Source organism: Helianthus annuus, chromosome 9, assembly GCF_002127325.2.
Source record: "Helianthus annuus cultivar XRQ/B chromosome 9, HanXRQr2.0-SUNRISE, whole genome shotgun sequence".
Taxonomy (NCBI): Eukaryota; Viridiplantae; Streptophyta; class Magnoliopsida; order Asterales; family Asteraceae; genus Helianthus; species Helianthus annuus.
In genome coordinates, this window is record NC_035441.2 from 30,726,612 (window position 1) to 30,740,248 (window position 13,637).

The 13,637-nt window shown below is 38.7% G+C and overlaps 1 protein-coding gene and 1 long non-coding RNA gene across 2 annotated transcripts; both read left to right on the plus strand.

The window, feature by feature from the left end:
• Nucleotides 1-481: 481 nt before the first annotated feature.
• On the plus strand, nt 482-1,901 carry LOC110939428. Its single transcript, XR_002592248.2, has 2 exons — nt 482-578; nt 1,458-1,901. It is a non-coding gene; the product is annotated as an uncharacterized LOC110939428 (long non-coding RNA).
• Nucleotides 1,902-4,767: 2,866 nt separating this feature from the next.
• Nucleotides 4,768-5,788, plus strand: LOC118481690. The gene is made up of 2 exons (XM_035976893.1): nt 4,768-4,838; nt 5,286-5,788. The coding sequence occupies exons 1-2, from the start codon at nt 4,769-4,771 to the stop codon at nt 5,786-5,788; spliced, it is 573 nt and encodes a 190-aa protein (XP_035832786.1). The 5' UTR covers nt 4,768.
• The last annotated feature ends 7,849 nt before the right edge of the window (nt 5,789-13,637 follow it).

A 13,637-nucleotide genomic window follows, 5' to 3' on the forward strand; every position in this document is an offset into this window, starting at 1 on the left:
GTTAGGAGTTGGCTAGAAAGTCTAAAACTTTTAAAAAGTGTAAAAAGTCTTAGAACACCATCATGACAGCCATAAAACACACCAAAAATTCACAAATAACGCAAGGAAGATTACTGAAACATCAACTATGTGGGTTTTGTTTGATTTTTTTGGATGATAAGGCTCTGATTATCCAGTTAGTAACGTTGTGGTGTTTTATGTTGATTATCATGTGGTGTTTTATATTCATAGTTGTATGATGGTGTGTTTGAAGTTTTTATGGACTGTTAGGGTTCGAATACAATGTTTTAGTAATCTTCACTCAGTTATTTGTGGGCTTTGGGTGTGTTTTATGGCTGAGATTACTATGCTTTATGACGTTTTGCGCCTTATAAGAGTTTTGAATTTTATTGCCGGACCTCACCCCTTATTTAACTCTATCATTGTTAGATATAATAAATTTCATATGTCGTTTTCAAGATGGTCTAATAAAGAGGTACAACTAAAGTAAGTTATTAAACCCATCTCAGCTTCTTTGATATCAACCAAGTTCACTAGTTGCCCATTTTAGCATCATCGCCATAGATCTCTGCATCTAAGTGAGTTTTCTCATCCAAATATGTTCATCAATCATATATGTATCTACTTTTCTTCCATATTTTATTAGCTCTTTGTGATAATGAAATATAGTATATCTAGACTAGGGTTGTTCAAAAAGCTCACGGCTCGGAGCTCGCTCGGATTTAGCTCGTAAAAAGCTCGCTCGAATTGGCTCGGTTTAAAAGTGAGCCGAGCCGGCTCGGCTCGGTTAGAAAGTGAGCCTAGCTCGGCTCGGCTCGTAACGAGCCGAGCTGGCTCGGTTCGGCTAACTTTGTAGCTCGGCTCGGTTTAGCTCGAATTATTTTACTTATAATAAGTTTTAATTTTATATACATTATAATATATTACAAAAAACTGATTATTATTTACATGTATATAGGTTTGTAATTTGATATTTATGGCATATTTGAAGATTTATTACCATACTAATGAACTAATATTGTATTTTATTGAAATTAAAACTTATTTTGCGTTGTTAAACTTGATTTTGGTTTGAACTGTATTAGGTTGAACTTATTTTGAATATATTCTTTTAAATTATTGAATAATATTTTAGGCTATTAAATTTTAAGAGGTATATATTCGTTTTTTTTTTTATAAAATCGAGCCAAACCAAGCCGAGCCGAGCTAGCTCGGTTTAAAACCAAGCCGAACCCGAGCTTAGATTTTCAGCTAGGTTTCAAATCCGAGCCGAGCCAGCTCGGTTTATAATCGAGCCGAGCCCGTGCTTGGCTTGGCTCGGCTCGGCTCGGCTCATGAACAGCCCTAATCTAGACTAGTTTAATTGGGTTATGACATTTTGTTGAAATATAGTACATCTCTTGACTAGTTTAATTGGGTGATGACATTTTCTTAACCAATTGAAATATTCATTTCAGATCTCACTTGATAACCCGGATTACCTGTAACCAGCGACGGCGACACTATGTCATTATCAGTTTCAGCACAACAAGTTGCCCTTTTTCTTTTCAAGAGATTCATGAAAATGAAGGATATGGAACGATGTATAAAATGGGTGTTCATACCAACAACCATTAGTGATTCATGTGGATTAGACTACTTTCATAATTGCATTACTGGCTAATATCAATATCAAATCATGCACCGTGAGATTACATGTACAAACATCGTGGAAAGTTAGCTATAGATTCAAAAAGGTGTATAATAGATTTGAAATGTCTATCAACATTTGATTAACAAATGTAAGAATGCAATGTTGTACTAGAAGTAATCTAAGTTTAGAAAAGGAAAATAAGATAGTTTTAAGGTTGTATTGTTATCACTTGAGATTTTCCTAGTTTATGAGTATATGATTATTGAAAGCTTGTACGATTATCAATATTAGTATTGATTATGATTATGATTAGTATTGATGTTATTTGTCGACTAAACCAAAAAAGTTTATAAAGGCAATATTTGCAAACGAGAAACATTTATTTAGGTGTCTAAGAACGGCTGAATTTTATTTTAAAGGATAGCTAATTTAAAAATCTGGGTTTTTACTATATACTATAGTTTAAAAAAATACATTTCCGTTACGTTAATCTTTATTTTAAAAATATAATGTTCTCGAAAAGACTTGTTTAATAATTTAATTCACTGCTTAGCTAATTAAACATAGACATGAAAATAAACTTAAAGGGGGGCATGTGTTACACCTAATGAGTGTGAGCGGAAGCCATATAAGCACCATAGAAGTACGAAAGTTACTCACTCTTAGGGTTGTAAATGAATCGAACGAACACGAACAAGGTCATGTTCATGTTCGTTTTTTAAGGAAATTAATATGTTCGTGAACTGTTCACGAACGCATATTGAACACAAGTTTATGTTCGTGTTCATTGGTGAAGGAAATTCAGTTGTTCACGAATAGTTCGTGAACCCTGTCCTCAAACACAAATGAACGCAAGCAAATAAAAACAAACACAAACGGACATTTAACTTGAAAATAAAATATAAAACAATGTTATCCTTAAACATTAAATATAAGTAATTAAGTACAACCATCAAATGATAAATCAAAACACAAGAAGTCTACTACACCACCAAACGATGAATCAAGTTTAAGTAACTTAGACATAATTATCCCAAAAAAATGTCTTAAAATGTCCAAGTTTTAGCTAGCTTTAGAACAAAATAGGGTTTCAAATTTTCAATATGTTTAGATAAAAAGGTTTATTATTTATATTTTTTTAATATAATCAAACGAACGTAAACGAACGAACATGAACGAACGTAACCGAACATATTACAGAACGTTCACGAACGCAATCGAATGAACAAGACCTGTATTCGTGTTCGTTCGCTAAGCTAACCGAACGGAATTTTTTTTTCATGTTCGTTCATTAATTAGCTAATCGAACGAACATAAACGAACTTCCCGCCAAACGGTACACGAACTGTTCGCTGAACGTTCGGTTCGTTTACAGCCCTACTCACTCTCATTAACCTAGTAAGTAACAGAGTGTGTGATTTTTTTTTTAAAGAATTTTAATGCCTTTTATTAATTACTTTTCAATAATTATTGATTTGAAAAAATAAAACCTAAATAAAAAGATTAATGTCCAACCAAACTTGTGAAAACTGTGTATGTAATAATTTAGAAAAACAGTGTATTTCATTTTTTAAAGATAACTACAAATTATTTAAGAAAAATCAAAATAAATGTTAAATAAAATATTATACTAATTTTTTTTTTTAAATTGCTATGTGAACACATTTCAATGGCTTAATGATTTTTCCCAACGAGTGTGAGGGTCCTCACAGAGTCACCGCTCACGAAACACTAATGCATGGGTGGTAGTGATGTGATTGTTGTGATTTAAAATTTGCGAGTTGACATGAAAAAAAATAGTTTAAATTATTTTTGTTAATTTGAAAAGTGTCAATCTTAATTAAGTTAAGTGGAGTTCGATTCCTTTGTTCTATTGCTTAGGGTATAAGGAGTGGTTAAACACTTTAAAGTGGCAAACCAAAAAACCGACCAATGAGAGCGCGTCATGTCAATTAGGCAAAAGTGTTTAAACTTTGGTGAAAAATGTTGGCAATGGTTTAAACACTTGGTGAAGTGGTAAACTATTTTTTTAAAAAAAAAGGAAAAAAGATGTGATTGGTTGAGATTGGAATGGACCCCACCCCATACCCCCACTCTCTCTCTCCTTCTTCCCTTTGCCGCATCGGTGTTGGCTCACCGATTTCTCAACATTTTCGTCAAACATGGAAGTGGCAAATGGGTTGGCATTGGTTTGCCACCCATTGCCGCATCGGTGATTTCGTTTTGCCGCCCCCCACTCCTTATCCCCTTAATAAAACATAAAATGTTAATAGTAAAGTTATATATATTGTATTTTGGACAGTAATTCATGTGTGGTCATGAAGAAATCGTACAATATTAGGTGGTGAGCTTCATAAAGGCTATTCATTTTCCACATACCACATGGTATGGCTTTGTACGTGATCTTGTAATAATGTCTCACACTCTCAGTTACCTACCATATTTTTGTACATAACCTCATTTGTTACCAACTCACGCCCTGGTGAGGTGGTAAAATTGCCGGTGTGATCCGGTGTTGGAAATTTAATAATTAATACTATATTATGAGTTAATATAATTAATTATTAATATTTAAGCCAAGATGAATGAGAGATCTTGTGCATTAAGTTTGTGTGTTGGAACTATAAACATGTGGGAAATTGAGCTTGTCCCACATAGGTGGAGAGATAAATCTTTTGTGGATTTATAATTTGAACTTTCTACACGAATGTATTCTTGTGTGACAACTCACACCCAGTGGCAGCCAGGAGGGTGCGAAGCACCCGACACGCGCCCGCGCCCGCGCCCGGGCACGGGACGAAGGCGATGGGCGCAATGTGGCGCTTTGATGGCGCACTTTGCACGCTCGCATCGCCGCGAGCCGCTTGGAGCCGCCTTTAGTATTTTTTATATGTGTCTTGGCCGGGTGTTGTCAACTACAGACTGTTCAAACTCTACCAATCAAAAGGTTAAGTTACAGAATTTATTATGCAATTGAATTCTGAATTTATTTTATAGGTTTCAGAATTCATTGTGCTATTGAATTCTATAACTGATTTTATTGAAGGGTGCATTCAATATTCAGTTATCCTATTCGAATTCTAATCAGTATAAATACAAAGCTTTGTGCTTTGTTTTAGACAGACTGAAATTCGTATGGTTTATACCTCACACACAGCTTCTAACGATTTCCCTAATCTTAAATCCCTACGCACTCTTGTTTCAGGTATTTTTTCAGGTGCTAGGCTAATCCCGGCAGTACAATCTGCTTAGGCTGTTATACCCTGGGAAACAGACGGGTTCACCTGGGTGGCCCGAAATCTGTTTTAAGGGAAGCGTGATCTTCACGTGCCTCAGTCACCGTTGTTTTTCTTGTAATCTGTTCTTAGTTTGATTTACATTTCTTGTATTGTAATTTCTTTCAGTTTAGTTCTATTCTTATTTATGTATTGCAAACAGACTGGTTATTAATAAAAAATTGTTATTTTATTTATTTTGTGAACGGTCTCCTACAAGCTTAAAACAGATTTTTAAAACTCGTTCACTGTTTTGGTTTAAAAAAAATTATAAACAGTTTGTTTTGTTCATTAGCAAACTTTTGTAGTTTGTATTGGTTTTCTGTAAACCAATATGTTTCTGCTATAAGTTGACTGAATTTTTATTCTTGTTTCAGCAATGGCTACTGTTGCAGCAACCACATCAACCGCCGTTGGATCCACATCCACTACCATGGGACCATTGGTTGGTACCCAAGCGGCTCAAGCAGTTGCTAACCATGCTGAAAAACCAGAGAAGTTTACTGGTTTGAACTTTAAGAGATGGCAACAAAAGATGTTGTTCTATCTGACCACTCTAAACCTTGCGAGGTTTTTGACAGAGTCTCCTCCTGTTCTCGCAGAAGGGACATCCGATGTCCAATCTGTGAATGCTATTGATGCTTGGAAACACTCTGAGTACTTATGCCGCAACTATGTGTTGAATGGCCTATCAGACGCCCTGTATAACGTGTATCTCAAGGTTCCAACTGCCAAAGAGTTATGGGAGTCATTGGAACGGAAATACAAGACTGAGGATGCGGGTACTAAAAAGTATGTTGTGGCTAGGTTTTTGGACTATAAAATGATTGATTCAAAAACAGTGATGAGTCAACTTCCAAGAACTGCAGATTATTCTTAGTGATATTCTGTCAGAAGGGATGAATCTGAGTGAAACATTCCAAGTGGCAGCAATTGTTGAAAAATTGCCTCCTAGTTGGGTGGACTTCAAGAATTACCTTAAGCATAAGCGAAAGGAAATGACTATCGAAGACCTTGTGGTTCGTCTTCGTATTGAAGAAGACAACAGAATAGCACACAAAGGAGGTCAAGTTGAAGCTTCTGCAAAAGCGAACCTTGTGGAACATGGTCAATCCTCAAGGGGTCACAAGGGTAACAAAGGCCACAAGTTCAATGGAAAAGGGAAGAACAAAGGTGTTGACCTTGGGCCAAAGAAAGGTGGTGTGAAGAAGAAGGCTGGTCCCTTTAAAGGGAAGTGTTACAACTGTGGACAAACTGGTCACCGTGCTGACCAATGTAAAGAGCCTAAACGTGACACGGCTCTTATGGTTGATGATGATGGTATGCCATTAGTGGCCATGATTTCAGACCTCACTGCCATGGCGGAGGAGGTAAGTTTGGTGGGTAACGAGCCAAAAGGGTGGTGGGTTGATACTGGGGCAACCCGTCATGTGTGCCCAGATAGGACCCTCTTTAATACATTTAAAGAGGTGGTGGGAGAAAAGTTGTACATGGGTAATGCTGCTACAGCTGATATCAAGGGAGAAGGTGATGTGATCTTGAAGTGGACTTCTGGGAAAGAGCTCACTTTGAAGAATGTGCTTTATGTTCCAGACCTGCGCAAGAGTCTTGTGTCGGGATGGATGCTTAACAAGCATGGTTTTCGTTTGGTTTTTGAAAGTGATAATTTTGTTTTAACTAAGCGTGGTATGTTTGTAGGAAAGGGCTATGCCCAAAATGGCATGTTTAAACTTAATGTAATGGCTGTTAAGAAAAACATGAATAAAAGTGCTAGTACTTCTGCTTACTTGGTTGAGTCTCCTAATGTTTGGCATGGACGTCTTGGTCATGTAAATTTTAATTCGATGCGTCGTTTAATTAAATTAGATTACATACCAACTTTTGCCATTGACTCTAAAACAAAATGTAAAACTTGTGTTGAAGCCAAACAAACAAGATCATCCTTCAAATCAGTTGAAAGAATAACTGAACCCCTTGATCTGATTCACACTGATGTGTGTGACTTAAAATCAATTCCCACCAGAGGTGGTAATAAATATTTTATTACCTTTATCGATGACAATACAAGATATTGTTATGTTTACTTACTTAAGAGTAAGGATGAAGCAATTGACAAGTTTATCTTGTATAAAGCTGAAGTTGAGAATCAACTCAACAAGAAAATAAAACGTGTGAGAAGTGATAGAGGAGGTGAATATGTTTCACCATTTGGGGAATTATGTGCAAAAAGTGGCATAATACACGAGTGTACCCCTCCTTATACACCCCAATCAAATGGCATCGCGGAGCGAAAGAATCGTACACTAAAAGAAATGATGAATGCCATGTTGATAAGTTCTGGGATGAGCCAGGACATGTGGGGGGAGGCCATTTTGTCGGCTAATTTTTTGTTAAATAAAATACCTTTCAAGAATAAGGACATAACACCTCATGAGTTGTGGTGGGGGCAGAAATCATCCTATAAATACTTGAAAGTGTGGGGGTGCCTGGCTAAGGTGATTGTTACACCCCCCAAGGCACTTAGAATAGGGCCAAAAACTGTTGATTGTATTTTCATTGGATATGCCAACAACGGTAGCTCACATCGTTTTCTTGTATATGAATCCAAGAATCCTGATGTGCACAAGGACTCTATCATAGAGACAAGGCCAGGAAATGTGACATACTTTGAAGAAGAGTTTCCAATGTTAGTACAAATTCATGCGAGTTCTTCAACAACCAATCATGCAAGTTCATCAACAATGGTTGATGAGACTGTCCGAGAGGAAACTCAAGAACAATTAGAGGTTGAAGAGGGTGAGCCAAGAAGAAGTAAAAGGCAAAGGACTGAGAAATCCTTTGGGCCTGACTTTCTTACATTCATGGTTGAGAGTGAGCCTCAAACCTATCGAGAAGCAGTTACCTCTTCATATGGACCTCAATGGAAAGAAGCCATCAAGAGTGAAATTGATTCTATCTTGCAGAATCATACTTGGGAGCTAGTAGATCTTCCACCAGGGTGCAAGCCACTTGGATATCGATGGATATTCAAGAAAAAGATGAAAGCTGATGGCTCTGTCGACAAGTACAAGGCAAGGCTTGTGATCAAAGGGTTTAGACAAAAGGAAGGTCTTGACTATTTTGACACATACTCGCCTGTGACCAGAATAACCTCAATTAGATTTGTGCTTGCAATTGCAGCTTTGAGAAATTTGGAAATACATCAAATGGATGTAAAAACTGCATTTCTCAATGGGGAATTAGAGGAAGAGATTTACATGGAGCAACCAGAGGGTTTTTCTGCTCCTGGCCAAGAGGGCAAAGTGTGTAAACTCGTCAAGTCATTATATGGCTTGAAGCAAGCTCCAAAACAATGGCATCAAAAATTTGACCAAGTTATGCTTAACAGTGGTTTCAAAATAAATGAATGCGACAAATGTGTCTATGTGAAAGACACTTCTAAGGGTTATGTGATTTTATGCCTTTATGTAGATGATATGCTTATCATTGGGAGTGATGATAAGATGATCAGATCTACTAAAGACATGTTGAAAGCGAGATTTGACATGAAAGATATGGGTCTAGCTGATGTGATTCTTGGAGTAAAGATCATTAGAACCCAAACTGGTTTGGTGCTAAGTCAATCTCATTATTGTTTTGGTCAAAAATCACACAAGGATAATGTAACCAAACTTTATGTAAACGGGGTATGATGCTTGGTTAATTATGAAAGTAAAGGATCACTTCTGTGATAAAAGATGCAAAGACACAATGATTTATACGAGGAAAAAGCCCTTGATCAATGTATGATCTCCGGCATAAAAAACCTCGGGTGATGGCAACTACCGATCACCAACTTCAATATAAGAAAAATATGATTACAACTTTGGATGATAATGAGCTGAGTACAAGGATCACTATTGTTTCGAGTGTCTAAGTGTGTGAGAGTTGCGTTGTATGTCGTGTCTGTTCTTCCGAATGAGGAAGAGTGGTATTTATACAAGTGTAGGTGACTTATTTTAGGTAAAAGGACTAATTATCAGCTCATTACCCCTTTAGAAATAAAGACAATCTAGCCTAAATTGCTGCCAATGAATCAAGCCATGTTTCCATATCCTGTGCAACGTCTTTCTTCAATTAAGCTCTTGCCATAATTGTGAAGACGCGTCCCTGGATCATGATGCCTAGAGCATATCCTGCTAGATGTTCCTGCAAAACAACATTGTATTGAGCGGAAGTGGCCGTTAGCATGAGGATCACTATAATGTCCCATGATCCTGATCCTGAAGTCCTGCTGAGGATCACTGTCTGCCAAAGAAACAAGGATCACTGGTTAGGATCACGTGTAAGGATCACCTATAATAAAAATCCAGCCCTAACAATTGCCCCCAAAATATAAAGAGTTTATTGTAAATAAACGAATTATATTTTGCTCTGATCTTTATTTCCAACGGACTATTCGGATAACTAGCCGTTATAAGCGGACTAGCCGTTGTGATCATTACGTCACAGATGTGACAATCCCTGCAAATCATGATTATAAATAGGAGATAGGGTTAGGATCACTCTGCATTTAAATTCGAGATATCTTCCCTTTATAATCGCTACCGAAGACTGATCAGGTATCCTCTTCTTCTCTCTTTCCTTTCTTCCTTCTCTTTGCTCTGTTTTTTCTGCTCCGTCTCTGTTTCTGTTCCGTCACAAATATGTTGCTCCGGAATTCTCCACACAAGGATTCCAAGAAAGATAGTCCCTTAAAAAGCCAGGGGATTATCAAGGATTCTCCTATGGAGAGGTGCTGCTTTACTGATGTTCACATAGACAAAATTCGTCATTGCTTTCCAGCGAATGCTGTTTTCAAGTCTTTCACGCCTACCGCTCTGAGTGACTTTGTTTCGAATACCTGGGTGGCTTTTCCTGCTACTCCATTCACCATAGGGTATTCATATCCTTTCCCATCGTTCACCCAATCTTTCTTTTCCTTAACCGGCATCTCATATATCCAAGCTATGCCGATGATCTGGAGGGTTCTGTATACCTTTGAGAGGATCATTGAGCAGAAAGGGATTGATCTGGGGATGACGGAGTTGGCCGAGCTTTACGATCTTACCACTTTTGGTTCTTACCGGTATCTGCTGAAACGGAAAGCCGGGGAGGATCACCCTGTCTTCAAGGTCACCAAGAATGATGCAAACTGGAAGCGTCGTTTTTTCTTTGTTAGAAGGGATTCCATCCCGGATGGGAAGGATCTGCCCAAGGAATGGGCCACTCATGGTAGGGTAGAGGATCCTCGAAGGATCACTATCAGTCCTGTCTCATATGATGAGGATCACTAATGTCTCTTTTTTTTTTCTTTTATGCAGCTGTTTCCGTTGCTCACTTAAAGTTGACCCCTGCTGCAAGAGAAAGAGTGTTAGCTTTTAAAAAGCTTGATCCTGAAGTTAGAAGCTTCCAAGTCACTATCCAAGATTCTCAAGAAATATCCTCTGCATCTGCCACAATGTCAAGTAAGTATCCTCATAGAAAGTAAGTTTTACGTAAGAGTATTTAATTTAATAAGGAAACTTATCTTGTTTTTGAATTGTGTAGGTGCTGGAAAATCTGCCAGGTCTGTTAAATCTGCCTCCAAATTTGGGATAAGTGATCTTGCCAATGTCACATCTTCAAAGAAGAAGGCTCCTGCTGCCAGTCCTTCAGTATCAGCTCATAAAGCGCCTATCCGAGGCAAAGGGAAGAAGAGGAAGGCTTCAGATGATCTCCAGGGATTTCCCCTCCTCCGTCAGCAATTCCTTGACTACGTGAATGAGGTACGGATCACTGCCCCTGTTGGTTATCCGTCTCGAATATCCTGCTTGTGCATCCTGCTCTTTTGAGGATCACCTGATCCTAAGCTTGTCTTTTTTCTCTTGTTACAGAAACTTGCCGAGATTGAGACCTATCTTGGCCATGTTGAGGACCAGGAGAGCCAAATTGCCGACCTCCAGCAAATGCGTGTGTTAAAGGATCTCAAGATAGCAGATCTTGAGAAGGAACTCCGGGCTACCAAGGATGAGGCTGCTCAAAGGCTGATTGATATGGATAACGAGAAGCAGGAGATCACCCAAGATGCCAAGGTCTCGGCGGCTATTGCTATGTACAAGATACAACTCCAGATGGCTGAGGAGGCTCAAGATCCTACCTTTGACAAAAGCTCATGGGACGTTGAAGGTTGGAAGGCAAGGCTGGCGGACCTGGAGGACGAGGATGATGCTGAGGATATCCCAATGCTGGAGGGAGGTGATACTGACAAGGATCAAGGTGGAGCAGCCGGTGGTGATGGAGCAGCAAAGGAGTAGGCTGCATGATTGGGCGATGATGGATATTGTTGACTAGGCCGGAGCCCAATTTTTTAGGTTTGGTAGTGGTTTTTGTGGTTGTTGATGGTTTGAGACAATTATGGTTTGTAATCTTCGAACAATAGTTTTTAGGGTTAAGGATCCTGGATCCTTAGAACAATAGGTAGGATTGCAAAAGGTGGAGGGATCCTCTGTTTGGGGGATGAAGCCTTTGTGATCCTGCCGCTTTTACTTTCCTGCACAATGCTAAGACCGCATAGACAATGGACACCCTTTGCCAACCCATGTGGACGGGCCACGTTTTGCTGGTAGAAATGTGGGTTGGCAATTTTGACAACTTTTTGAAAGGGTTAATGATCCTTTTGTTTAATAATATAACTTTAACTTTTCTGGCTTATCTCGTGTTGTTATCCTTATCTTAGTTGTTTTTGTAGTATATTTGTTTAAAGTGGCAAGAGTTGAAAATATGTTATCCAAATTTAGGATATGATCCCAGATCAAATATCCTGATATTGAAAATTCTCAAAGTACTTTAGTTCAAGGATCATAGGTTTGGTTGTCAAAGTATAAGGGTCGGTTAGGATAATGAGTATAATCAAAATAGTCAAGGATCATACCTGAGGATCCAAGTTAGGATCCTAACCTTCAATCGGGATAACCATAAGTAAAACTTTAATGGATGATAAGGATTAAGGATCCTTATTTGTTTAACTTCGAGAACCTGAAAGATGGAACATATCTTGGGACTAAGCCAATGTAAGAGATAAATTAGTAGCTGGGGACATGCCCAAAGGATAACTGAGAATGATCCTAGAGGATCACTGGGGACAAGCCCATAGGATAACTGGGGACAAGCCCAAAGGATCGTATGTAAACTGGAGTATGGCCCTTTCTGGCGACTATCCAAACTTAGTGACATGAAAATGTCAAAACCTTAGCTAACGTGAAAACGTTAGAAACCTTAGGAACGGATGTATGGTACGTCTACCATTATACGTAGGATCCTAAATATAGCCAGTACGATGAGGTTGTCAGCCCCGGAAGTGGATACTGGTCCCAAAGACGTGAACTATATCAGGATCATCGTGCGCTGCTGGCGGAAACTGGGGATAATCCCAAGGATAACGGGGGTTGGACCCAAGGATCTGTGGTGCTTTTGAAGATCTTTTGACGATATGCTGAGGATACCTGAACTATCATAACTCAAATGTTTTGTGAGTAGAGGATGAAGGATACATGATCCTTATCCTTAGGTAAAAAGTAAGAAAATACAGTAGTTTCTAGGATAAGCATATTACCAGAGTAAGGATCACTGATATCACCGGGATCCTTTAAGGATACTTCAATGTAAGGATCACGTGCATGGAGGATCATGTTCACATGAAATATTTCTTTAAGTGAACAGCATTCCAGGCTCTTGGCAACAAGTTTCCTTCCATGGTTAGCAACCTGTATGCCCCCTTTCCTGCTTCAGCTTCAATCAAGTAGGGACCTTCCCATTTTGGTGCTAACTTCCTGTTAGGGCTGGATTTTTATTATAGGTGATCCTTACACGTGATCCTAACCAGTGATCCTTGTTTCTTTAGCAGACAGTGATCCTCAGCAGGACTTCAGGATCAGGATCATGGGACATTATAGGATCCTCATACTAACGATCATCTTCGCTTAATGCAATGTTATTTTTGCAGGAATATCTAGCAGGATATGCTCCAGGCATCATGATCCAGGGACGCGTCTTCACAATTATGGCAAGAGCTTAATTGAAGAAAGACGTTGCACAGGATATGGAAACATGGCTTGATTCATGGGCAGCAATTTAGGCTAGATTGTCTTTATTTCTAAAGGGGTAATGAGCTGATAATTAGTCATTTTACCTAAAATAAGTCACCTACACTTGTATAAATACCGCTCTTCCTCATTCGGAAGAACACACACGACATACGACACAACTCTCAAACACTTAGACACTCAGTGATCCTTGTACTCAGCTCATTACTATCCGAAGTTGTAACTACATTTTTACGATATTGAAGTTGGTGATCGGTAGTTACCATCACCCGAGGTTTTTTATGCCGGAGATCATACATTGATCAAGGGCTTTTTCCTCGTATAAATCATCGTGTCTTTGCATCTCTTATCACAGAAGTGATCCTTTACTTTCATAATTAACCAAGCATCATACCCCGTTTACATAAAGTTTGGTTACATTATCCTTGTGTGATTTTTGACCAAAACAGTTTGGCGCCCACCGTGGGGCAATTGGTGCTTCATTCATAAGAAAAATCTTTTGTTCGAAATCATTTAAAAGAGTTACATGGCTTCATCATTGAAGAACACCTCCACGGCGATGTCTGCAGTCACCTCATCACAGATCACCTTGCCTCCTCCACCGGCAGGATCTCAGAAAAATACTGA

Excerpts from the sequence above, each read along its gene's own strand:
- LOC118481690 (XM_035976893.1), top strand. The coding sequence starts at position 4,769 with ATGGTTTATACCTCACACACAGCTTCTAACGATTTCCCTAATCTTAAA. Across the intron at positions 4,839-5,285 it reads CCTACGCACTCTTGTTTCAG|CAATGGCTACTGTTGCAGCA; the intron begins GTATTTTTTCAG and ends TTCTTGTTTCAG.